The sequence below is a fragment of the Polyodon spathula genome, chromosome 26 (genome assembly GCF_017654505.1).
Source record: "Polyodon spathula isolate WHYD16114869_AA chromosome 26, ASM1765450v1, whole genome shotgun sequence".
Taxonomy (NCBI): domain Eukaryota; kingdom Metazoa; phylum Chordata; class Actinopteri; order Acipenseriformes; family Polyodontidae; genus Polyodon; species Polyodon spathula.
The window spans coordinates 13774149-13801807 of NC_054559.1; the positions used below are offsets into that span (position 1 = coordinate 13774149).

The 27659-nt window shown below is 38.8% G+C and overlaps 1 protein-coding gene across 2 annotated transcripts in view; it reads left to right on the top strand.

The window, feature by feature from the left end:
- Positions 1-26340, top strand: part of LOC121300452 (adenylate cyclase type 9-like) — a 38614-nt gene extending 12274 nt beyond the window's left edge. The window contains exons 2-10 of one of the 2 annotated variants that reach the window (XM_041229028.1): positions 1841-1966; positions 10925-11097; positions 12936-13043; positions 13386-13612; positions 13980-14082; positions 15209-15417; positions 16534-16693; positions 18322-18470; positions 18868-26340. In XM_041229028.1, the coding sequence (XP_041084962.1) occupies positions 1841-1966; positions 10925-11097; positions 12936-13043; positions 13386-13612; positions 13980-14082; positions 15209-15417; positions 16534-16693; positions 18322-18470; positions 18868-20137 (2525 nt within the window). In that variant the 3' untranslated portion in view covers positions 20138-26340. The remainder of the gene's footprint in view (positions 1-1840; positions 1967-10924; positions 11098-12935; positions 13044-13385; positions 13613-13979; positions 14083-15208; positions 15418-16533; positions 16694-18321; positions 18471-18867) is intronic. The other variant, XM_041229029.1, reaches the window with a different exon arrangement.
- Positions 26341-27659: the final 1319 nt, after the last annotated feature.

Consider the following 27659-nt stretch of genomic DNA (forward strand, 5'->3'; position numbering starts at 1 on the left):
AATGAAAGGTGCTATAAAAAATATTATTATTATTATTATTATTATTATTATTATTATTATTATTATTAAAAATGTGTTGTTAAAACTGTTTTTTTTTGTTTTGTTTTTTTTTACCTCTTATTTAGTTGTGTTTTTAATCTATTTCTTGCCTCTGGTTAGCACTGATACTGTCTGTACTTTAATAATATTTAATATGGATATTTTTAACCATGCTTCAGGTAAAAAGTGGCTGCTGCTTCCTTTATTAGTCTAATTTGTTTCTGAATTTGATACAGAAATACAGTCAAACACTATGGTTTCTGTTTGAGATTTTTTTTATTTTGTTTTTTTGTGTTAAATACCTGAAACATGGCATTTCCAAGAGGGAAACATTGTACAATTTATATTTGGCTTTCCTTGAAGGTGGGAACACTTGTATTTAACCCACTCTGCAGCAGATATCTCCTATTGTACTTGGCACTGTATATAAAATACATTGGGTGAGAGCTGACAGTGAGTGAATGAATAAATAATTGAAAATCCCCAGAGCTGTCACACTGGCATGTGGCACACAAATGTGCCTCTTGGGCTGGGAGAGGCAGTACTGTTTGTTTATGGGTTTATCTTGTGTTTAAGGGGTTTCTGGCTGTGATTATCATCTGGATTGATTGTGCAGTGGAGATTAACACTCTCACTCTGCTCATTGCTTTAGTGAAGAGCAGAAGATGTACAATATGCATCGGGACAATGGATAAGAGGCTGCCTGGAAATGTCCTCGCCACGCAGTAACTGTTAATTAAGAAGAGAGTAGCAACACATTGAGAGCCCACCTGGGTTCAGTGTTAAAACGCAGACAGTGCCTTTAATAAAATTGCATTCTGAAAGAGAGAGGTCTAGCCATGAAGCATCCCTATTTCACAACTTGCAGAGTTTACATCTTGTAGCTTAACAGATGTTTAGTAGTCTTCCTTCCGATATCATTCCCGGTATTGCTAAAAATTAGTTGCTTTCGTCAGATCACTTATCACTGGTACTGCAGAGAAGCAAAGATTCAACCAGCAGTACACAATCACCTCCTCACCCTTGATTTATACCCACAGAACAGCAGTGTCTCTCGGGTGTGGAGTGTGGCATCCCTGGTAATTTATTAAACAGGACGGTGACAGGCACTCTATATCAAAATGATTTGCTGTTGCTTACTTTACAGGGCCCAGTAAAGAAAGTTTGAGTTAAGTATTGCACCAATAAACATGTTTTAAAAATCAGTTAGTCTTTTAGGAATGTAAAACATTTTTTTAAACAGTAGTTAAAAGCTTAGGGATATATTCTGATATAAAATGGTGTACAGTATATTAGTAATATGGCATTTTCACAGGTTACATTGACTGTTTTGGGAGGTGCTGCAATCACAAGTTAGTAGTATAGTAATAAACATTCCGGAGTGTTGGTCTTCTTGTTTTTAGATGGCCTTGGTCATTAGCCAAACAAATTGGCTCTGTTTTGCAATATCACAGCTACTAGTTCAACTTATTTTTAGGATTTTTACAAGTTCTATAGCTGTTAGGCTCTTAAATGTGGACGTGATTCACCAGGTGTTTATATAAAAATAAAAACAAAAAATGTAAGGGTGTGAATAACAAGAAATGTTCTGTTTTTATCTCTTTTTTTTTCATGGCGAGCACTTTGACATCAACAAAGGTGCCATTCAGTGTCGGGATTTACATGCGATTTGTATATAATGGTATATATAGTCAGTACTTTGGCAATAAAGAGTGTGTAGATCATATATACAGTAGAACATTTATGTATTTAGACTTACTATTGACCACTTTTTCCCTGTTTTATCCCTTCCCCATCATAGGTCTCCTTCAATCACTCAGCCTAGTAGCTGCATCTGCTGGGAGAAATGGGACTGGAGCAGCTGCCGATTATCCACAGCAGTCATTTGTCGATGCAGACTCAACATACTGGGGTGCTTGTAGATGGAGTAGGTCCCTGTTATCCTTGTGCTCACTGACTCCAGCTAGTGCTAGTAGTATACAGTGAAAGTCCTGCATTACTAAAACTAAAAACCCAGGAGAACAGTAAACCAATGCCTCTGCCCCCCCTAAACACACACCATGCTGGTACTGCAGAGTAGTAAAGCTGAGTAGATCCTGTCCTGAGTAATTCTCCGTTTCCCCATCCTAGAAGAAACGAAAAGGTGCCCATACTATTGACAAAGAAGGGGTACTTCAAACCATGCTGGACTAGATAGACATTATCCCTAAAGAGCACAGCACATCAATCTGGGTTCTAGTGGATTGAGTAAATTCATCTTATCCTCACACAGTACAGCAACCCAAAATTACCATGGTGGAGTGTGTGAATGATTCCGTGTTACTCTGGTATACTAACACTCACTACATGGGTGACTCTAACCTGAGCACACGTAAGAGTTCAGCCAAACTGAACAGGTTTCAGACAGCTAAGGCTTTCATGGTTCATTTGTGCTAGATGAAAAGTTAAAATATGTAACTGGCACTAGAAAATTAATTATGTGCTACTAACAGTATGTTACAAAGGCCTAATTGCAACATAAAATATCCAGTAAAGGTAATAAATAATGTGATACTGATACTGATTGGTATTTTTAGAAATTTAAATTAATTCTGTAAGTGGTCTGCAGATTCATAACTATATGCAATGTTGGGAATTGTTTATAGTTTCTATAATGTATCATAATACCCTTAAAGTTCTGCTGTTGAGATTGACTTTGTTTAAGTGCAAGTCTGATGTGTTTGGGTTGGGCTGACCCGTCTCCCTGATCAGTGGTAAAACTGACCAGAATAATGTGACTAACCCTGCAGTGCATTGGCTAGTGCTGGGAGAATGGGGTGACTGATCTGTTTCAGGCGGGCAACTGCTTCGGCAGCACTCTTAAATTTATTCTCAACACAGCTGAGCAGTGACTCCTCTAGAAGAGAAACTGAAGCCAGTATCCCCTTCTGTCCTTGTATCTGTTTACTTTACAAGGATGTTGGAATTTTCATTTGTACATCATACATAGAGCCCCGTGAAATTATTTGTATTTATTTTTTAGAATTTTTTGTTTTCACATTTTTATTTTTATTTTGTTTTATTACACATTTAATAAAATAACTCAAATAGATGTATATACATAAAAATAAACATGTTTTAACTGTATACATATTTTTTTTATTAAACATTCGCTTTTCTTAACATTTTGACATAAACAGACCTAGCACAGAGAATAATTTAGTTACCATAATTTCCCATTAGCGGCAGTAGCGGTAACGTGCATCAAGTCCCCCACTATTTTTAATGAACTGTCTATTTACAGTAAATACTGCCCATGCCCTCTATAAAAATACAATAAGATAAAATACATACATATATATATAATCCTGCTGCTATTATGTGGCTGTCATAATAATTACACACCCAAAAAACAAAACCGATAGGAATTGTATTTCATTTCCATTGCGCTGAAGCAGGGCTCCAGTATACAACAAGCTTGGAGCTCCTCAGTATTTAAACACTAAGCAAAGCAGATTTGTTCATTAAAATTCATGCAAATTCACCAAAACTGCATTTGCTCCGGTGCAAAGTTTGCAGCACTTAAAATAGAACAAAGAATTAGCATGCAAACACAAAATACAAGCAAACATGCCATATTTTCCCCAAAAGGAATAAACTTCTAATGCTTGATGACAGTATCTTTCAACTCTCATTCCAGCCGACGGTTGCAAAATCTGCACCTCATTAATTTGTCACTGTCGGCTGCATACATCCCCTCATGCTCAAATTCTCCAAATTATACATTTGCGCAATTGCTAGTCAGAGCTTCCGTTTCCCTTCAGACCGTGTCTTCGGTAATGGCTGAGCCTTGACAACTACGATTGCAAGTATTTATTTAAAGTATTTTTTGCATAAACCTCCCAATTTAAAAATGTCATTCTGTGTTTGCTGGTATTGTTTGCATTTCCTCTAAGCTGGGACGCAACTGTAAAAGCAAATTTGTCAGCCAAATTGAGAACTCCCAGCTACTACTTGCAGCAGTAAGGGGTTATTTGTGACATCTCAGAGCTTTGTCCTAGCTCTGGAAGTGTTGTCTTATATCTGATGCAGTTTTTGTTAAAATATTTTGTAGAAAAGAAAAAAAAATCTCTGACCTTTTAATATGTAAACTGTGTACACTGCATGTGATCTTACATCTTTAAGTGCCTGTTATAGCGGCACCAAAATACCTACTCTCTGTGATTTTTCATGAAAACCCCAATGTCCATTTACATACAGGTACTGAAGTGGATGTTCTGGTCTCTCTGTGATAGCCGTATGCAAATTGATATGTTAGATTTATTCTCTGAGGAGACACCCTAGCTCGCTGTTTAACCTCCAGATCTCTGCTTGCTATCTGTTTATTCCCTTAAATGGCATAGTACCCAACTTGAGGTTGTTTGTTGTGGGGTTTTTTGCCAAAAAAATACTATTCTAAAAAAAAAAAAAAAAAGGCAGCTTACTACCAGTGGTGTTGAGTTTATATTTAGAAGCAGCAGCATTTTTTTTCTATAACTGTTCAAATCAATTCTGTACAGGAGCGACTGTTCAAAGCAACCTGCTCTTTATGTCTCACTTGCTCATTCCCTCGGAGTTTCTCTCTCTCTCTCTCTGTAGCTCTTATCTTGTACTCCAACAGATATCGAATTCTTAATGCTGTTTAATTAACAGGGTTATGTCACAGGGTCCCGGGCTTATTTGGCTGACCTGGAAACACCATATTTATTCATTAGATAGAGTGAAGTTCTTGCTAAGCGAGATCCCAGCAAGCATGCCAACGTTTTGTGTTTATTTATTTATTTATTTATTAATTAATATTTGTATTTATTTTCAAATGTTTGACAGAGACAACAGGTTTGCCATATATTATTAGTAGTGCAAAGAGATGGGAATGATTGAAAGGGGACTGGGAGATCTTTGAATATAAAGCTTGTTTTCCAGCGACCAGATATGAGCCAGCAGCACTGTAGCCACCTGAGTGATCCAGTTTGTGAGCATTGCTAACGACCATGTTGTCAGTGACCATGAAAAATGCATCCTGTAATGAAAGTTCTGTACGTTGGACTGAAGTGGGTTGCGGAGTTATTGTGGTTTAATTTGACATCTATCAGAGGCAATTGACTGTTTGCCCCATGAGGCTGCATTTGACATTCTCCGATGATGAAAAGGTTGATGCATCATAATCTTGAGCAATACAACTCTAACACATAAAAAGATGGATCTCAACATTTGGAATCCACTTAGACACTCAGTGCTTGACTGAGATGCTGAAAGGAATCAAACACAGATATAATACCTCAGAGTCTGTGTGTGGTTTGTCACATTTGCCTTGTGTGAGCTGTGCTTCTGCATCTGTGTACAGGAGTGACACACCTCAGTTCTCTGCAGAAGGAGAATCCGGTCATGAGTCTGGGGAAGCATAGACAGAGTAGATCATTCACAGACCGGAGTCCTGCAGAGTTTGCTAAACACAACTGTAAGTGGCTGAGAAAAGTGCTCCCTTGCTATAAGGCTCTCAGTTGTAACGCGCATTTGATATTAGGCTCCTACAGCATGTCCCCCAATTCCCTATACTAGTGATTAGTGCAATATTTCTACAGTAAATACAGTACTGGTCAAACTATAAACAACTTCTCAGTCTAACTTCCGTTTCTGTCTGTTCCTTTTGATACAGTATCTGGACTGAAGAAAAGCTGCGCTGGCACTTTATAACACAGACATCTTATTCAGCATTCATTTTGTAACTAAAGAAATATTAGGCCTATTACGTGGTTATCTTTCCTAATATATTTACTTTTTTTTGTTGCGAGAGGAGCTTCGGCTTTCTCCAGGAGACGAGACGCTTCAGCTTAATTTCATTTTTGCTACACTGCATTATAGAGAGGGAGTTATTTTGTCTTTTAGTCAGATGTGTGTTGTGTGTGATGATCAATTTTACCTTGTGTATTCCATCAACATGTACATGTTAAATTTGTCATCCTGCATGTTCGGCGTCATAATCAATTGTTGGTTCTGCTTATTGTCAACCAGGCTTGATCTGAATTTCATAATTTCTGTCCACAATGCATCTGAGTTCATAAATAGAAGGTCTATACACAGTGCAAAAATTATGGCTTCCCATAATTTTCAAAGCAACTCAACTTTTGCAGTGGTTCTGTTTGTATTTGTCAACGAAAGCCCTATAGGTACATCAGGCATGCTGAGGTAGCATGTTTTTTTTTTTGGCATACTCCCCTCTAAGAGATGTAACTTGTGGACGTGATTCGTATCGTCACAGTTAAGTGCTGTATAGATGTTTTCTGTAGGTGCTGGATGATGCACAAGTCTAATCTGATTATTAGGATGTCTTTAGTAACTCATTGTTTAATGCCCTTGCCGTGTTCACTGCACTGCTGGCTTAACTTGCACCATCAGAACAAGCTGGTCATTTAAGTGTTGTAATACATTGTGGGGGGAAAGAATTGTATTTCAAAGTGGCAGTGTGCTTTGTGTTATTGTTTTTCAGGCTTGGGAACTTATTGTAATCTGCTTTGAAAGAAATTTATATCATGTAAGTGATTTATAAGTAATACTAGCATTTACAGAAAGGCACACGTTTTACAACTGGCTGATGGAGAAATGTCAGAATTGCCTGCTGGGTCAGCAGCTTAAATAAGGATCTATAGATATAATGTGTACCCCTTGACGTGGCTTTAGAGGCAGTTGTGAGTAAAGGCAGGAGTCTGTATTGGCTATGCTAAGCTTAAAAGGGGCTGTCAACCTTTGGTGGCATATAAGGTTCGTGCTGGGTGCAGTGGATTGATTAATATGGAAGCAGATCATGCAAATTTGTTTCAGCTTTTCTATTGTGTTTTTTTCTTTGTGGTTATTGATAATGGATTTCAGGTTTTCGGGCTTCGTAAACATCAGTGAGGGGTGAATAATATCAGTGTCTTTGCTGTTACTGGACACTTTCCCCAGCCAGTTACTCCACCTTCCAGAGCGAGCAATCTGTCCCACAGCCTCAGAGGTATTGGCAATGGGAGTCCCACTGGGAGAAATTAAAGGTATAATGTGAACCGTCAGACTGCCTGCTCCAGATTGGTACACTGGGGAACAAAGTGACACTCTGGGCTTTCCTGGTGAGACTAATTTTAATGTATAGCCCAACTCCCCTAGGATTGCCATAGTTTTTCCTACAGTGCCTGCGAGAATAAGTCCTGAATTAATTACCACTGTTGGTAGATGCAGCAGAGTCATAGCATAATCTCTTGCACTTAATATTCACAATACATGTACGCAGATACTGGCACACAGTGCACACTACCGTAATCACGTAGTGCACAATTGATGCAGATGCACACACACGGTAAGCAGTGTGACTTGCTTGCAGTGAGCAATGCCATCATCAATGCACAGTGAGGTCTTCACAGGCAAGCACTCTCAACCAGACCCAAGCATTGCTAAAGTAAGCTGCTGCAGTGAAGAATACACTCAGACAGACGTAGATTTATATTATATACAGCTGAGGATCAGGCAGTTAGAATGTGAGATTTGTTTACTGTGTGCTGTAACACGTTTGTTTTACAACCTCATCTGTACTATATTGTTTCCCGCATTTTGCTGAATGTTGTCACCCAATGGACAAAATGGAAATAGCTTTACACCCTTGCCCCGTTGCACACATTATTTTACAAGGAGAGGTCAATACTGTTTTACTATTTTAACAGCATTCACTGATAACATATTTCTGTATTTTAAAACCATATTTTTGCATGAAAAAAATTATATGTATATTTCTTTTAATTTTTAATTTTTTTTTTTTAAAAAGGCCTGTGATATGACAGTGTCGCTTGCAAACTGTTTCAACCAGGAAGGAGACAGAAGTTGCAGTTTTAAACGTGCTTTTGTGCACTTTAATTATAAATTTTATATATATACATATATGTGTGTGTGTGTGTGTGTGTATGTATGTGTGTGTGTATGTGTGTGTGTGTGTGTGTGTGTGTGTGTGTGTGTGTGTATATATATATATATATATATACATATATATAATATATATAATATATATATTTTAACACCGCGTTGTAGAGCGAGCTGCCGCTTTCATAACATAAACACAGCGACACAATCTCCTCTACACAGCAACGATAATTATCTATATACATATTTACACAGTACACCCAACATGTACCTCCGCCTCTCGCCAACATTAACTCTAATCCTTTCCAGCTAACACCCGTGATCACCCTATTTATACACATGTGGCTGGAGCCTTAATTAATAATTTTGTTATTTATTCAATTCACGGCTCCTGCCACATTCCCACGTGTTTTGACGGAGCAATTTAACCCCCTCCCTGCCAACCCAATATTCCCCCACCCAACACACACACACACACACACACACACGAGTGTTGGGCTTTTGCCACACTGCCACAAGGCCTAATAAATATTTTCTTCTGGGGTCTTTTTGATGACTGATTTGCAAACATATACAGTATATACCAGTGCTGTTCTGACACACTGCCAAAATAGCCTTGCACTAAAAACACTGACATGGGTCCCCGAGTAGCTCGTCCAGTTAAAGCATTGCCATGGGGAGAGCAGGATGAGTCGTACAGTCTGGACGGTGCCGGTTCACATCCAGGCTGTGCAAAGAGGCCGAACTTTGCTGGGGACTCCGAAGGGGGCATCACATTGGTTCTGACGCTCTCAGGGGTAGGGATGGGAAACCGGCAGGGACTTATTCTCCTCATCTCGCAACAATGAACCCTACCGGACAGACACCAAGCATATTCAGAGTGGATAAGAAGCAGGGCTGATCTCTGTCTTCCGGGATCGGTAGCCTGCCCACCTCTGCTCTGGATTGCTCAGAGTAAAAGCGATTCTGGCTTCAGGCTTGTGAGATCGGAGGACGCTCACACGCCCTCAGAACATCGGTGATGTGTTGGGGCTCTGCTGTGAGGAGAACATAATTGGACATTTCAGATTGGGGAAAAAATAAATGAAAATAATAATTGGTCACTCAAAATTATAAAAATAAATAAAAAGACGTTACCACTCACAGGCTGGCACTAAAGACTGACATACTTACACTTATAAGCTGTTCATAGTAAAAGCAAATAAGATACTGTACAATCACTGATAAGAGCTCCAAAACGTAGAATGACACACTTAAATAATAAATTAACATTTAGAAGGAGTGAACTGCCCAGTGCATGTTAAAACAATGGCATGGACACATTCGAAGCACTGATCATGTCTTCTGCTAATGCCCCTGTACTGTATGTGGCACCAGGTCAGTGTGATTTGTCGGATATTTGGAATGGTTGTTGGTTAATTTATAAATATATTTAAGTATTAGCACTAGAAGTTTCATTTTTTTTTTTTTTTTAAGGGTTTATAGTTCCTTAGTTGTTTATCTGAAATTAGCATTAGGTGTTTGGTTTACCGGTAAATTGTGAATAACCATGCTCGTTCCACACAGGCATATAAACTAAGCAAGTAAAACCCTGATGCTTGGTTAAAACACACACTCCACAAGGAGACAAATGAATTCATGTACAGAGATATACCTGAGACTTACCAAGACACTTTCAGTGCACAACAATAGATGGACTTTAAATTAATTCTTGCATGCAAACAATGAATGCGAAGTGACTCACTGGCAGCTTTAGACTGTGCCACAAGGTACAGAGTTTATTTATACCGCACAATCGGGAACAGTAGATGTACAGCAAAGGGGGACAGTTCAAACCTTTTCTGTCTGAAACCTGCAAATTCTAGTAGCAAGGCTTCCTCTATGAATACGGAGCCTTTCACCCAGGAATCAAATGTTATTTTTAAATAATTCAGGGACACAGTCCAATGTAATAAAAGAAGGCAGTCATTGAGAAGTCTTCAGTACAAGTTAGTATTTCAGTTATTTGCTAAATTTTTCATAATTTTTCTATGATGTTCTAAGCACCCCCCACCCCCTTTTCCTCCATTATCCGGCAATTAACATAATCTTTATTCTGTTGCTATGGGGATTTTATGCAAACATAGCCCTAATGCCCAAAAATGACATAAGCCTCCTTAGCAGTTCCAGACCAGAGGTTTTGGCAGCAGTTTCCAAGTTTCAGGTCACTGCTTCACTTTTATGGAAAGGGCACCCTGTGCCAAGCCAATGGCCCACCTCTTCAATTCTGTGAAATGCATTTGCAGTCACCTAAGTCAAACTTACAGAGCAGTTGTAGTCTGTAAGCTAGCGTGCCCTATCTTGTGCCAGCCCAGTTGTTTTTCATTGTTCTTGAATGGTGCTAGGTGCCAGGATGACTGCACTGGAAACTTGAGTTCGCTTTTTATCCTCTGAGCAGTGGCCAGTCCCGTCAGTTCTCCGAAGGTCGTAGAAAATGTATTGTCACTCGTATTTGATTTTATTGTACGAGCAATTGCGTTGACATACTGCTGTAATACCCCTCTCAGTGGGGTATGTTGGTTAGCTCTGGCACCAAAAGAAAAAGTTGTTTGGAGGATTAAGCTGTGTATTTAAACAGTAATACCCAGCACTCTGAGAACTTCCAGGGTGTTATTGATATTGTATGTCAATGGATTATGTGCTGAATATGTATTCATTTTCACTTTAATCCTTTTAGCAATTAGTATTCAATTCTTCCTTTTTCTTCCTCCTTATTAGTTCCCTTTCTTCCTCTTTATCCTCCTTGATGTGTGTAGCCTGGATGTGCTTCTGGTGATGAGATCTCAACATGCAGGTTACCTGGGATTCATTTTCCTGTTGGGTACAGGCCATTGCTGACGTGCAGTATCTGAGTTTACCCTGGCGAGTAACTGAAAAATGAAGTTGAATTGCACCTCACAGTGGCAGTGATGAAAGGCTGACAGTGCTGTGTTATTCATTGCAGGGCTAAAGACCTACCTGATCTCTGGGCGGAAGGTGGAAAGGTCCCCCTGCAGCTGCTCACAGCTGGGCCTGGCTAGGTCGGAGTCTGGAGACGGGGCCTTCAGGGTACAGACTCCAGAGACCATCACCACCACAGAGGCAACGCACTCCAACAGCCAGAATGACAAAACCAAGGTGTGTCTGCTAGTCAGCGTGCATTTAGAGACTTTGAGCTGATTATCCTAACAAGACCATCGTGAAAATGTTAATTGATGAGCTTGAACAGTAGGTCTTTTTTCATTATTTATTTAACCTGCTTCCAAACCCCATTGCTCTTTATACACAACATGATGAAATCCTGCGATTATCTGGATTGAATGCAAAGCAATCTAAATTGGTGTCAAATTAGCTACCCCCTGCAGAAAGGAAACTTCATTAAGTTCTTCAGTAAAAATGGTAAAGAAAAGAACTAAAGGTTTGCTACAGGGGGGGCAACTTGCTATCACCAGTTCAAACAAGCAGAACTGATGCCTAATGATGCTCAATAAATTAATCTACTGGGACCCTGGCTGGGATTTCGATGGTGATTAAAAAAACAGGAAGATTAAGTCTGAGTTATTTTTTTCATGTGGCATACAGTGATGCCACCCTGTAGTTTCAAATAATCAATAATTTAGCTGTCTGGATGTAATGTTCCTAGTTAAGTGTACACATAATCAGTCAGGAAAATCATGCATACTGTTTTTTGTTCATCAATTTTGTTTCCAGAGGCAGATTTGATAAAGCGCACATAAACTAATGATGTCACGCAGGGGCAGATCTTCCTCCGAGGCAGATTTGCTTTTATAATATGTAGGGTTCTGTGCACTGAAAAGGCAGCATGGTAATGTGACTGCTTTGTAAACCCAGCAGTGAGTGATCTGCCCCTGTGTGATGTCATTACTCTGTATGCTTTTATCAAATATGCCTAGAGGCAGATTAAAACAGGAAATTGATTTACAAAAAAAAACATAATGTTCCGTCCCCATATGAATGGCCCAAGAAATACAGTATCGTGCCCATCTGGGAGAACTGTAATCGGAAGAAGCCATTCAGGAAAGCTAGGGGCTTTGTCACATAAAGCTGAAAATCATTCAGGAGATAGAGACTGCACTAGCAGATCACACAGGACTTCAGCAAAACTTACCATTACTCAGTGTCCATCTGCACTGTATGCAGGGAATGATATGCTGTTGTGGCAGGGCAGCTTTGTTTCTTATAAATTAGCTAAAGTCACTTCCCTTTTGAGGTGCATTGAATCCGTTCTTCAAAGCTTTAGGGGTTTATGGTTTAAGTTTAACCGTGCGTCTGTTTGATTTACTTCTAAAACATAAAAGCCGTTCAATAAACGTCTAAACTAAACTAGAGATATCAACCAGTAAAATGCATTCAGTAAGCATTTATTTTGCTTTTTGGTACTTGAACAATGTGGATCATGTGGCACAATCAGTAAGTGTTGAAGTGTAAACCATACTGTTTATTGTACTGCAGTTATACACAATTATAAATGGTAAGCTATTGATAGGGAACAGAAAAACAAATTAAAACCTTAGTTACAGAATTACAGCCATGTTTTATGCTTTCATGTTATAATTTGTGGAAGTGGTGTACCATGACTCAACATGACCTGTGGATAACACCCTTTTACTCTATACACAGATAATGTAATAGATGACATTCAGCACACGCTTTCCTGAATGGATAGTTACAGTACATTCTCAGCTGCCATGGTGTCACAACACCCTATGACGGTCTGTTTTTGGGCGATTTATTTGGTGGTTGTTTGTTTTTGTTTTTTCTTTTTTTTTTAACCAGCATCTCTGCATTTACACACCACAATTGAAAGCTCCCCAAGTACATATGGTGGCTTATAAACTGCATGCCTTGGTTTCATTTAACCCACAGTATCAAATTTTTTGAATTCCAGAAGTAATCTTCCATTCTACAGTGACAAAAATATCATGAAATCAGTACTGTTCTTTCTTTCATTTCAGGAGCCGTGTCCCTCGTGCAGTGTGATGCTGGTCCCGAGCTGTGACACCCCAGTTGAAGACAGTACTGTCCAGAATGGCTGCCAAGAGGACCACAAGAACAACACAAAGGTAGCAATGAATAAAAGCAACTGAACACAGCCTACCCACCTGAGCTCAGTATTCTTGGGCTGGTTGAAACTGTTAATGGGAATTGTTATAGACCAGTATTCTGCTTTGTTACACTGCTGAAGGAAAAAGCCAGAACAGTTGATTGACTATAGGGTTAATCATAGATTGCTTATTCTTATTTCTACAAAACCTAAAGTCGTCGATCTCTTATTTGCATCTTAAGACCCTCGTTCATTTTTACGTATTAAAAATAAATAAATAAATAAACAAATTGAGGTTGTGAAGGAACAGCACATTTTGCAGGTTCTACCTCTGTTTTTCTTTCTCTATCTCTCTCTTTAGTCTATTCCAGGAGGGCTTAGCCTGAATACTCAAAATGGGATGCTGAGCCCTCCCCCAGAGGACAAATTGACCAATAGTCAGACTTCTCTATGTGAGATGCTACAGGAGAAGGAGAAAGGGAAGTGGGTGGGGGTCAGTATGGACCAATCAGCCTTGCTCCCGCTGCGGTTCAAGAACATCCGCGAGAGGACTGATGGACACTTCGTTGACGTCATCAAGGAGGACAGGTGAGCTACTTGATTGTCAAACGGGTCTGCCGCACATATCAACATATATAGTGCTTAGTGTCTGTGTCCTGCAGCCAGCAAGTCTACAGTTTAAAACACAAGACAAAGAAAGGAGTACAGCGCTGAGAATACACAGAATACAATACTTGCACTACTGAGTCTCGATTTAATCTTTAAACTCATTCAGTTAAACTAAATGGGAGTACATAGAACTAGTACAGTACATGCACATGTTTTTATCTGCTACGATCTGCATCCTGTTGAAATATGTAATCAGAATAAACGTGGCATATTGCAGATGGAGCACTGGTAACAGCAAGTCTAACACCCTCTCACTTTCTCTGCCCTTCCTTCCTACCCTGTGCAGCCTGATGAAGGATTACTTCTTCAAGCCACCCATAAACAAGCTGAGTCTAAACTTCCTGGAGAAGGACCTGGAAATGACGTATCGCATCAGCTACCAGAAGGAGGTGTGTGTGAGTGAATCTGTATATGAGGGTGTATGTTTTCAGTGGCCCACAATAAATTCAGTGACAAACATTTAGACTAGAAGTCTTTCTCACTGTCTTTGGTATTTATAAATGTAACACAAGGTGAGTGATTTAAAAGTTGAATGGTAAAAGCACAGTAAACTGTACTGTTTTGCCCCGCACTCTTTATGTAAACATGCATAGATAAATACATGCGTTAAATAAATGAATTTGAATACTGCATATAAATACATACATATTCCAAAATACACATGTATAAAGATATGCATGCATAAGTACAAACAAATAAACTACCAGTCATAGATAGCATCCAGTACTGTATTTATACATGTGTTAGAAATGCTAGATTTCCTGGTTTTATGTGTGTAAGTGCGTGGATGTCAGCACGTGAACCTGCAGCTCACATCTTGACGATGTTATTGTCAGTGGTGCTGCATGTTTGGCCAGCAGTATGAGTAATAGATTAAATGCTGCAGTTGAATCACTGAATGCCTCTGCAGACTGCAGCAGGGGAAGGTTTTGTCATTTATTTAGCTTGCACTGCCCCCTGTTGGTGATGTTTTTTTATTTAATTACTCCAGTTCATCTACACCAGTGGGGCTTAACTCTGTATCTCAAGATCTTTTCCAGTCCTGGTCTTTATCCCAACCAGGTCCTAAGTTAGTTAATTGCCTCTTAGCAGCTTCAATTAACTACATTACAACCTGCTTGGAGTAAAATCCTGGATCTCAAGGGTCAGAGTTGAGTACCACTGATCTACACTGTTGATGGTGATTTAGCCTCAATAAAAAATAAATGGCTAGTCATTTGGTTAAGAGCAAATGTATTTACTTTACAGATATCTACAGTGCGCTGTCCACCTGGAACTTGAAAGCGTCTTATCAGTTATATAGGTTCAGTTATTTTGCATTTTATTGCATCGCAGCACACACTCAAAAACATTAGATCTGTGCTTAATAAACCCATGCTTCCCCTTACATCCCTTCTATAGAAAATGTATATCAGTCTAGAGATAGAAAAAACATGTGGGAAGATGTTTTTTTTTTTTTTTTTTTTTTTATTGAACCCACCCCCAAGTTTATACCTCTCTTCCCGTTTCACTAAGGTGAAGGAGAGAGTCCCGGTAAAGACATTTGCCAGCTCAACCTTCAGCTCCTTCATCGACGTGCTCCTGTCCTCCGCTGTCTTCCTCTTCCTCACCATCGGCTGCTTCCTAAAGCCCTGGGTCTCTGGCACCGCTGCCCCTCCAGCTGCCATCGCTGTCTGTGTGCTTGCCATTCTGCTGGAGCTGCTCTCCCTCGTCCTGTCAGTGCGGTAAGAGACGCTACGCTCATGTGTCTGTGCTATCCTTTGTGGGACAACGTACTCTCAATAGACAGTAACTTCTCGACAATGAGAGCATATTCCCATTTTTTGTATATCAAACTAAAGCTTTTCTGGTTCACTGGTGTAATAATGACTACATGCTCTCTTTTTCTGTTATGTTTGTTCACTGCACTGCCCTGCGTTGAACTTATCAGCCATTGAACAAGGCCTTTTCCAGGACTCTAAATAATATTTTTAGGAGTGACTGTACGTTATTAGAGCCATGCATTTCTTCACGACTTGTTTTTTTAACTACCATTCAGTCCTAAACCTCCAGATGTCTGTGTACCCACTCCAGCTAAACTGATCAAAAGAATAATTAAGTAATGAACCCATAAAATTCTTGCTAATTAGAAAGCACCGTATAATTATGAGGGACAATTATTGCCATTCTAGAAATTGATGTGTTTAAAGAAAAAGCAAACCTCGAGACTTTCTGTTTTAGAACAAATAGATGCACCAACAAACTCAAAAGGCATTTCTTTGAGAGATCGCACGCATCATATCCACCTGGTGCGCGGCACACTGATGGGTATAACTTATTTTGAAAGTTGTAACGCTAGAAAAAAAAAAAACGTGATAAATCCTGTTATATGCATCCACAGGGATGTAAGGGTTAAACAAATGTCAGTAGCCATCAGCTAGCCATTAATCTATTAATTCATACTTTGTAGTACAGGGATGACCCATTTAAATGGTTAAAGTAATGTAATGAGATAATTCTTTAATGATTGCTCATTATGTGGCTTAGTGTGGAGGCTATATTGACATCTTGGGGGCAGTAGGACTAAATTGCAGGTTAAAAAAAACAAGCCATGAAAAAACGCAAGGCCATAATTATTATAGAAGGTTGTATTCTCTAATGAGCCAGGTCAGAACACTAAAGCATTGCATCTTTGTGGGTCTGGTTGGAATAACACAGTTCATCACATTACTGCTACAAGTTTGCCATGCAGTTCTTGTAGCTGTATTAACATGTTGATCCTCTACGCCTATGTGAAGATGATCACGGTCTGTATCGGCTCTGAAACTTGTGTGACCTCTTTTTCTTTCCTCCCTTATCAGAATGGCATTTTACCTGGATGAAGTAATGGGCTGCACCAAACACCTGCTGCAAGTCATTTCTGGCTGGATCCCCCGGCATTTCATTGGAGCCATCCTCATCTCAGTTCCTGCTCTCTCTGTCTTTTCCCACATCACCTGTGAGTTTGACTCCAGCATCCATGTGAGTTTACCTGTCTACCTAAATCTCCGCTTCCAGACACACTTTTTTTTTTTGTACCATAAACTCTAGGGCCAGTAAGTACTAGACTAAGTACTATGCTAATGGAAAAATTTTTAAATGGACCACTTTGTTGAAATAAATTATTTTATATATATATCTATATAATATATATATATTATATATATATATATATATATATATATATATAGATATTGAACATATACATATTTCACTAGAGGATCTTGAACAAATATGTATTGCACAAGAGGCAGAAACATTAGGTTAATGAGAATGTGTAAAGAAAACAAGTGGGACATTGGTCTCTTATAAGTCTGGATAATAATCTACCCAATCACATCCACCCACTGAAATGTGCCCACATTACTCTTGGCTGGGCTTTAGGAGGGCCTTTGTATATGTAATTGACATTTCATGCTACCTGTGGATGGGTGTTTTTTTTTTTGTTTGTTTGTTTTTTTTAACAGACAAGAGTTCTTTATGTGGAGGTACTGTATCCCTTCTTTAACAGTTGCCAAAATAACGAAATGTTCCTCAATTGTAGAGTTTGTAGCTCTACAAGTACCAAGTGGATACCACTCTGCACAGTTGTTCAAACATAACAAACTCATAATGAATCAACAACAGCTCTCAAATACGACACTCCCAACAAGCAGGAACCCGTTTTTCCCTTTACAGTACTGGAAACAACAAATTCCCATCTTACTACAAATGTAGTACTTAATAATTAGCTGTCGAAAGGTTTTTGCTTGAGATTCTGTGACAAACCAGGGAGCGCCTGCCACATGCAGGACCGTCTTCACTTGTCATATTGTGTAAAAAGGAACAGCACTCCAAAAGCACAGGTAGGTTTTTAAAAAGGGCAGGCCTGTATGTTTATTTTAAACACAAAACAAAATAAACAAAACCAGGAGTGCTAACTAAACATTTCGGTTCTAAACTGTACCGGACAGCTAAGCAGTTTACCAGTCACAGAAGCCTGTATACTTTTACAAGTGGATCAAAACACTGTATCTTTTTGTTCCAGCTCCCTGGTAGTCTCTGTCTAATGGAAGCCTGGGCTCTCCTTTTATAGGATGCAGCTGCTCCCAATTATCGGCAGTTATTCTATTTAGGAGCAGCCACATTCTCACATGTTTTTGACAGCGACAGGAATTAACCCCATCCCTGCCAACCACCACCAAAACACATTCAAAACACCCATACTATTTACAGGCAGGGCTCTTGCTGTGCCACAGGTTCATATAGAGGTTTGTTCATATTAATATAAAAAAAAATGGAAATTATATTAACAGTGCTGGATCCAAATACCTATCTTAATCCAGCAATACTACACAATAAAAATACAGTAAATGGAGATGCACAAAAAATCCAGGCGGTGTTTTAGATCTCTCACAGTTTAGGTAATTAAAACAAGACTTCACTTTGTATTAGTAGTTATAAGAATAACTGAAACTGTTTCTAACCAATTCGTTCATTTCACCTTATCCAAAGTCTGGTATTGACCTTCATGGACCATTGTTCATCCTAGAGAATTCATCCCACAGGCAATCATTTTCAGTAGGCAGAGGCAGTGTCTAAGCCCTTTCTTGTTGGCTGCTTTGTTTCAGTTCACCATGTTTAAGTGCTGTGCGATCATCATCACCATCATCCAGTACTGTAACTTCTGCCAGCTGAGCTCCTGGATGAGGTCCTCCATCGCAACAGTGGTGGGTGCGGTGCTGCTGATCCTGCTCTACACATCTCTCTGCCCTGAGGAGTAAGTACCGGGGATGGGGCACAGAGTACGGCATCTTGTTGCAATGTAGAGCAGAGATTTCCATGCACAGGGCTGAAGTTATTATTGCTGCAACATCTTTGACTTTGCATCAAAGTATTTTTGTACTGAATACATTGTTACTGCTACTTTAGGCACAGCCACTGCACCCAATTTCAGTCAACAAGGCAGCATGGGGTCATTCTCGAATTGATTCAACATTACTAGAGAAAACAAGTACCAATCAAAATGTAAAAATAATTGAAATAACAAAAATGCAGGTTGCAGTCTTGAATCCTGCAGCTGAGATCTCAGAAAGACTATTATTTGTTTTAATTAATGTGTAGAAAACATTTATTTGCAGAACAGTCACATTACTGAGTTCCACCCTGTCTTCCAGGCCGGGCTCCTCTAACAGCTCTGTACCCGAGATGCTGCAGCCACTGGACCTGAACAGACAGGAAGTCATCCTAGCTTTCTTCCTGCTACTCCTGCTGGTGTGGTTCCTGAACCGGGAGTTGGAGGTGAGCTACCGGCTGCACTACCATGGCAACGTGGAGGCTGACCTGCACCGTGCCAAGATCCAGACCATGCGGGACCAGGCCGACTGGCTGCTGCGCAATATCATCCCCTACCACGTGGCTGAGCAGCTGAAGGTGACACAGAGCTACTCCAAAAACCACGACAACGTGGGCGTCATCTTCGCCAGCATCGTCAACTTCAGCGAGTTCTACGAGGAGAACTACGAGGGCGGAAAGGAGTGCTACCGCGTGCTGAACGAGCTGATTGGGGACTTCGACGAGCTGCTGAACAAGCAGCAGTACAGCAACATTGAGAAGATTAAGACCATCGGGGCCACCTACATGGCTGCTTCAGGTCTCAACACCTCGCAGTGCCAGGACACCAGCCACCCGCACGGGCACCTCCGCACCCTCTTCGACTTCGCCAAGGAGATGATGTGCGTGGTGGACGACTTCAACAAGGACATGCTGTGGTTCAACTTCAAACTACGCATTGGCTTCAACCACGGGCCCCTCACGGCCGGCGTCATTGGCACCACAAAGCTGCTGTACGACATCTGGGGCGACACGGTGAATATCGCCAGCCGCATGGACACTACCGGAGTGGAGTGCCGCGTGCAGGTGAGCGAGGAGAGCTATCGTGTCCTCAACGAGATGGGCTATGACTTTGACTACAGGGGCACCGTCAATGTGAAGGGGAAAGGCCAAATGAAAACGTTTCTGTTCCCCAAGAGCGTGGACAGCGGGTTGGTGCCACAGCACCAGCTCTCAGTCTCGCCAGACATCCGTGTCCAAGTGGACGGCAGCATTGGACGCTCCCCCACGGAAGAGCTGGCCAACATGGTCCCCACTGCCGGTGGTCATGGCTTAGACCGCACCCCTCCACAACGGGCAGCAGGTGCTTTGGAGAAGTTAGAACTCATGGACTCATCAGGCCACCTCAGGGCAGCTCCTGTTGCTGCCTTCAGCCCAGGCAACACCCAGAGACCACTCCCAACCCAAGCCTTGGCCACACCTGCCAACCTCCCTGCTACCAAGCAAGGGACTGCTGAAGAAGAGGAGGAGGAGGAGGAGGAGGAGGAGGAGGAGGAAGAGGAGGCGGCGGCGGCAGACGAACTGACAAAACTCAAAATCTCAGAAAGCTTATGATGCTGCCTGACTCTGATTTTAGGCTTGACTTCTCTGTTTTTAGATGACACCTTAGAGGGGGAAAAAAGAAAAAACTTTTTACATCCTGTTTTCCCGAGTTTTTTTTCCACTAATTTTTTTGTTTTGTTTGTTTGGCTTACATTTCACAAGAAAAGGAGGCATTGATTACTGTGTGGATCGCAGTAAGGGGGGGGTATTGTTCCCAGCTTTCATTTTTTTTTTTTTTTTCTGTTTGTTGGATTAAGTGCCTTCAGAAATACTCCTAACAGCCAGGGGCGTGAAAAGAATTGTCATAGCATGGCTTTTATGAAACAGACAACAGGAAAAGCTGTGGTTATTATATTGTCACAAACATTTTATTAAAATTTTATTGTGATATTATTTTGGCGTAACTTTACAATTCCAGCAATGGTATTTACACAAGAAAACAAAATACTGATGAAGCGTGCCAGTAGTACACTGTGGTAAGAGGAGGAGAGGGATGCAGGGAAGGGTAACAGATGTGTTTAGCTTTTACAGATTTAGGATTACAGTGGAACCTCACCCAATACTTCACTGGACCTATCCAGCCCCTCCAAGTACAGCTATACACTGTGCAGAGGACAAGGGTTGCTTTGCAAGAAAGAGACAGAGGTAGAACTTAGCACATCAAAGGGTAAAACAAATCAGCATTCCAGGCCAATATATTTTTCTTTTTCTTGGTTTAACGGCAGCTTTATTCTTTTTTTTTTTCTTTTTTTTTTAAATCAGTAATCTCCAGTTTAGCCAGTCATTGCTGCTCATGTTTCATATTTGCATGTAAGCAGTGGAGAACATTCACTGCATTCTTATCTGGAGCTTGGGCCCCCCTAGCGGTACTCAGACTGACAATGGTAGTGTGCAGAAGATCAGTGTTCTGGGGAAAAAAGCACTTTACTGTTGTACACGCCACAATTACTGGATTAAATGCTGCACCTTTTTCTCTCTTTTTGTTGTGCTATTTTACCACCCAACTGCGAGGAATGTTGTGCCATAGAGTGTTCTATTCATAAAACAGCTGTGTTGTAATTCGATGTGAAATGTTTTAAAGTAAAACAAGTACACAGCAGTACAGAGCTGTTTAGTCTGTTCAATAGATTATTTTGCATAGTAATATAATAATGTATCACATTTGCTTACAAAGTAGATAAGGCCATGTGCATTTAACACAGTGGGGTTTGCTCTTTAGAAAGAACCATTCAGAGGTACTTTACTTCATCCCTGTGATATGCTTGACCTGTAAGTGGACAACACAGGCATACTGAGGGATTTGATCAGTCCCTCACCTTTTTATAGGTATTGGTCACCTCTTTTATAGTAGTTACCACTCTGAAAGGTCTTACTAAAGAACAGCAATGTCTTTTTATAAAGTAGCACTTTAAAATGAATGCCTCTTTGTGTTTTAAGTATGGTTTAAGTAATCCAAAGTTATGTAGCAGTTAGCATTCACAAAGTGACATTTAGAAAAATTACTTCTGCTGCTTTTCAGATTTGCCATCTCAACTTATTATTCACGCTCCATTTTAGAAGGATTTCTTAATTTTGACAGAGACTCACTAAACTTAGTGTGTAGGATGGAATTAAAATACTGTAATGTAAAACTTAATTTCAATATACCTGAATCTCCACAGTTACTCAGCATCACAAGTACTTGCTATTAAGTGATACATGTGCATAAAGCGTTTCTGCTGACTTGTTTGTATTAACAAGCTATTCCACTAAGAGGTTCCACTGTATCCATATACTTCTATTATTATGTGCCACTTTCGTCTCTTTGTGCAATGTTGCCCACTGCATTTATACTTTTTTGTTATTGTTATTATAATTATCATTATTATTTTGTATATTCAGACTGCACCAGCATGTGGGTAACTATATATCATGTATGTCAAATAAAAAGGCCACAGTCCAGGTTTTAGAAGTGAAGTTACAAAGGGTTGGGTGCTGTGTTTCCTGTTTAATCATGCTGTCTATTTCATTAGAAGGGTAGTTATGTATTTTGTTAACCGTTGTTTAACTTTTTGTACTAGTACATAAAAGAAAGTTTTCAAAACATGTAATATGTTCCAAAAGACTGACTACTGTGTTGACTAGCTTTTACATTACTACTTAGGTAATGACCACCTTCTATATATGAAAAGTATCTCATTGATGAAATAATCGCAGCAGAAACAGGTCTCTGAAACGCAGAGGATTTCAGCCTGAAACAAAAGAAGATCCAAGCTGTAGAGATTCCTATTTGATACTTCATAGAAAAAACACATCCTGAATTACTCTTTGGTTATTGTTTTGTCTGCATTTTCAGTCTCAGTTTCATTTAAGCACTTTGCTACGTAATGAAGTGTTAGATGTGCCTGATGCGACCTGTCGAAAAGCACAACTGAGATGAAACAGCATTGTCCGGTCTCATGTCAATTAATTTTACACCTTTTTCCATGGATTGTTAATTTTTAGAAATGATTTAGCATTTTAAAGCCTTAATTCAATATTTGTATTTGTTGGGGGGGAATGAAAGCTATGGAAGGTTTGTTTTATTATTTATTTATAATTAAAAAAAAATAAAAATAACTAAAAAACAAAACAGGAAAACCTTATTAATGCTTTTAAAGTATTAATTAATGCTTTTAATTGCTCCTGTTGCAACTTGACGCACTGCTTCAGAGGCTTACAAAAGTTTTACATTCTGCTTTGAATTATACCAAATCACACAACACTGAATACAGATGTTTGCTGCTTTATCAGTCTCCCGTCCACTAATGCCCATAATTTGAGAAAAAATAAAGCACACTTCATGTATCTTAACCAGTTGAGCTTGGTGTATTCTAGGCACTGTTACAGAATTAATAGACTTGTCTTGTGAGCCATTCCAGTCCCTGTATAGTTAACAGACAGAGCACTCTTCCAGTGTATTGTGACTGTTGAGTCGATTCAGCATGATCTTACCCAGATTTAGAGCCAAATTACCTGATTGTCGTGTTTGTCTCTATGGCCATTGCCTGAATACAGTCAACACAGCAGTGGCGGCCTCAATGCAGGGGCCATAGGCAGCCATTCATGAAGCACAGTAAGAAGTATAAGATTTTGATATTTTTATCTTTTTCGGTAAAAACTGCGTCATTGCTACCAAAGTAATGTTACCTCCTTCCACTTGTATGGTTTTCAGGAAACCCCATTTTATGTCATATTGCACTGCTTTCTATGTTAATTTCATAATAGTGGACAAAAAATATGGTATTTAAAATACAGAATACTATTCTGTTTTGGCCTCTAAATATATGCACTGAAATATAACAAAAATCAGACAGCAGAGTTGAGGTGGTTTAGCATGTGTATGAGAGGAGGGAAGAGAAATGTCTTTGGCAATCTCCTGGTAGATTAACGAACCAGAACATGTGGATTAAAAGATCAATCACAATAGTAACGGTCAGACGGTGTTACCCTGCACAAGCCTATTTATAAAATGTACTGAAGATGTTTTCTTTAGTGTGTTTGTTTGTTTGTTTGTTTTTTGCCGACAGTATTAAAAGCCTAGGGAAAACTAGTTTACGGGTTATTTTGAATGCTAAATGGGACTTGGAGATGAAAGTTTTACTACCAAAATTAAGGGATTTGTTGTTTTTTACAACATTCATGAATGGTAGTTAATTTTTCTGACAGCATGCTGTCGGTGCCTTCAAAGCATTGAGTATTGTTTCATATTCATTTTATCGACCAGTAGAGCAGTTTTGATGAATTGGGGTGAATTATTTATGCAACTTGGATACTGTTGTCTATAATACAGCTAGATATAGTATATAGATAGACTTTCTTTACATACTTTTTCATCTTCCAACTTCCTTTTTATATATTGATTTGAGCACTGTGTTTGTTTTATATGCGCAATGATGGTTTTATAAAAGACTTTTGTTTCGTATTATAGGGATTTTCACTGTGCATTTCATTATGTACATAGTGTCTGTATATCAGCACTATATATTTCACTCCATAGTAAAAGAAGAGTACCTATTCATTTTTTAAATACCTAAAAGGGATGGTGGGGTTTTTTGGGGTTTTTTTTTGGATTATGTATAATTTATATTAACAGAAGAAAGCTTATTTTTCAGACTCGAATTCATCATGCAATAATCAAGCTTCAGTTGTTTTTATTTACTGAACATGTTAGGTTTGTGTAGATGACAGCACACAACCCTGGTTTAATATCTAAAACCTGTACTGCATTTAAAAGGAAAGGTCAAGAGTCAATTCAGCAAGACTATGTTTGCATACAACTAAAAAAAAAAAAAAAAAAAAAAAAAAAGCAAGGATTAGTCTTCAAGCATGCATTCTTCATAAGAATGTTTGTTTGGGAAGTGCATTACATTACATTTTATGGAAGTGCTGTTTGACAGTTATAGTATTACAGAGTGTCATACCTTTGTTATAGTAAAACTTATATAAAGTACATTTTAAGTATTACTTTAAAATAAAACTGCTGGATCGATAAGTTGCGCCTCTGTAGCAATAGCCAGGACAGCTTATTCAATAACGAAGTAATTTAATTTATTTAGGGCTCCAATTTGTCAAAGCTTGGTACTCCAGAGTGCTAATTTCTAATTAAAGTCCACAAGTTAGTTTGTACTAATGTTGTAGGATTACTGATACGTTATCCTCTCCCAAAGATGGTGTTCTGTATCTCTCTACATCAATTAGTGAGGCAGGTTCATGGTTTATTGTCTTACCTGCAGGAGGCAGAGGGAGCCTGGCCACCACAACACATGCTATTCTTTTTGTGCCTTTATACCAGGGTAATATTCTTTCACAAAACTTCCTTTGGAATTCGAGGCGGTATCGTTCGAGCTGAGGAAACTGATATTTTAGATGACTTGAAGAGAGTACCAGAACACTGCTAACAAAGCATACCACACTAGAATCACTTAATTTAACTAAATTTAGCCTAAACTTGTTCATCGGAGTGTATTCTCGAATGTTAAACATGACCTATTTGGTCTTAAGCGCACTATCCTATATATTACAATCCAGACAGTAGCTAGTACCTACCTTCCAGGTATGCAACTCTTAGGTAAGACAGGGCTAATCCTCCCTATGGTCCTACCTATTCTGTAAAAAAGTTTCAGTTGCATGAGTCTTGGCCTTTCTTTTGTTTAAATTGGCTGCTGCTCCACCCTCCTTGCTAATACCGTGTGCATGTGCGTGTGGGCATCACTGACATAGGCTCAGCGGTGGGAGTCTTAGAACAACACTGCTGCTAGGGCTGTATAATATATATTTTATATGTTATATAATGTATATGTATATACATAAATATAAAATAATAAAGAGTATCCTGAAGCCTTGCATCTGTAAATACTGCGCCTAAGCTTTGTGGTTTTAAAAAAAAAAAAAAAAAAAAAAAAGCTAAATAAAACAATTGTCTGTAAGCTATATATGTACATAGATTGGAATAATAAAATACACATATATTATCTTTGACTTATTACTACCAGTCTGTAACCGATTGTATATTATAGTTTTACTGTGAATAATAGCAAAACAGAAAGTTGACAATTCTTCTCTACATTCAAGATACTCCACAACTTGAGACAGGTGCTTTTGTTCTTTGTGCGGATAAGTTGCTCAAGAAGTCTGGTGTTTCCTCAAAATATGTTGTCTGTTTAAATAATTTTGCTTACTGTTGTTATTTGTTAATCATGTACACAAACAAATGCAAGTGTACACAACCATATACAGTATACATCTGTATGTATGTTTACATACTGTGTCAATAGTGAGTACTATTCCATGTTTCTGCTTGTTTTTTTATTTAGTAAAAGTTTACGTGTATTCACAGATTCTAACATACTATATACACACACACGCATAAATTTGTTTTTGTTACTAATTGTGCATATTACATGTATTTGGGATCTTTAGGCGTGTAGTAGTTCTGAAGTGTGTTTAGCAAAGGTTTGTAATCCCTCTAAGCAATTTCTGGCTTATCACCATTTCCGATATCCAGAGCAAGAGATATAGAACAAATGTAGTAAGTATCGTTTAAAAATGTTAATCCAATGTAACATGTCAGGGTTGTAAAGTAGAGAGTGAGGCTCATATTTTGTGAAAACACACTTTAAAAAAAATGTTTGATTTATTCCGTTGCCTTGTCCCAAAACAAATGTTGAGGTACAGAATAAAGATTAATTAAAGAACTCGTCCTTCCTGTCTAATTGCTGTGGTTTGTGTGGGTGAGAGATTTGGCTACACAGATGCACACATGCATACGCAACATGTAATGCTTAAAAGGTAATGTTAAAAGCTTAAACTAGCTGTCCACAGAGACCAGTATACACATCTACTGTCCTCAGGTGGACATGGGACAAAACTATAGGCCCATTACTATTCATCATTACAAACTAGACAAACCTTTTTTTTTTTAAATCCATGTTGCTTTACTGAAGTTCCCATAAAGGCAATATTGTTAGGCTACTTTCCAGTGATGCCTTTTCTTTTACTATTGTTGTTGTTGTTGTTGTTGTTGTTGTTATTAAGAAGAAGAAGAAGAACGATTAATAACAACAATAATAGGAGACACAGCAATCGGAAGTGAATTGTTGGAGGCTGATTTCTAGTAGAATCACTTGATTACATAGCTCTCCCACGATTCTAGCAAGCAGGATACCATGCATTTTCATATATGAACCTGATGATTTATAGCACAAAATTAATTTATTAGCCTTCAACCTTACTAACAGTATTTAATTTATTTAAATCTATTTTAAAGATATCTGACATATTCCTAAAGTCATAAACATAACAAAGGTTATTTCTTTAGTACCTAGGAATGGTGTTAAATTAGTTATTCCCCATTTGATTTGTGTGTGTGTGTGACTAATTACATCACATATTATGATAACCAATAGAAATGGTGATGGGTCTTTTTTTAAAGGTTGCTGAATATTTTAGTGACCTAATATTTTGTTTGATTCTACATTTAATGCATTTCAAATTAAATACTTTTTTTTTACACTTCCTGGCATAACAAAAGCAACTCTAATAGTAAATCAAAATTCCATTTCATGTTCACAGGGTTCTGGAGTCCACAATCATGTTTAATTGATTCCTGATTAAATGTTTACTACATCCTTTCACTGCCTGGCAACAGAAACAAAACCTAGGGGCCAGTACAAATATACCTTCATTTTATATATATGAATACAATATTCTGTCATTATGTGAAATGTGTGGTGGTGTTTTTGTTTTGTTTTGTTTTGTTTTTTTTTTCGGGGGGGGGTGGTTGACATTGAATGCTTTTATAAAATATTTAGAGTATATTGTTTATTAAAAACTGGGTATTACTCACCAACCAAAAATGTAAATGATTTTCAAAAGCAAAAAATTGAATATTTTGCCATTGGATTGACAAATTGTTGTAATTGTGCATGGGCAGTTTTTTTTTTTTTTTTTTTTTTAGACAAATCCCATTTGTGTTCATCTGCAGTAGTTTTTAAAGGTGGGCAGCCTATATTGA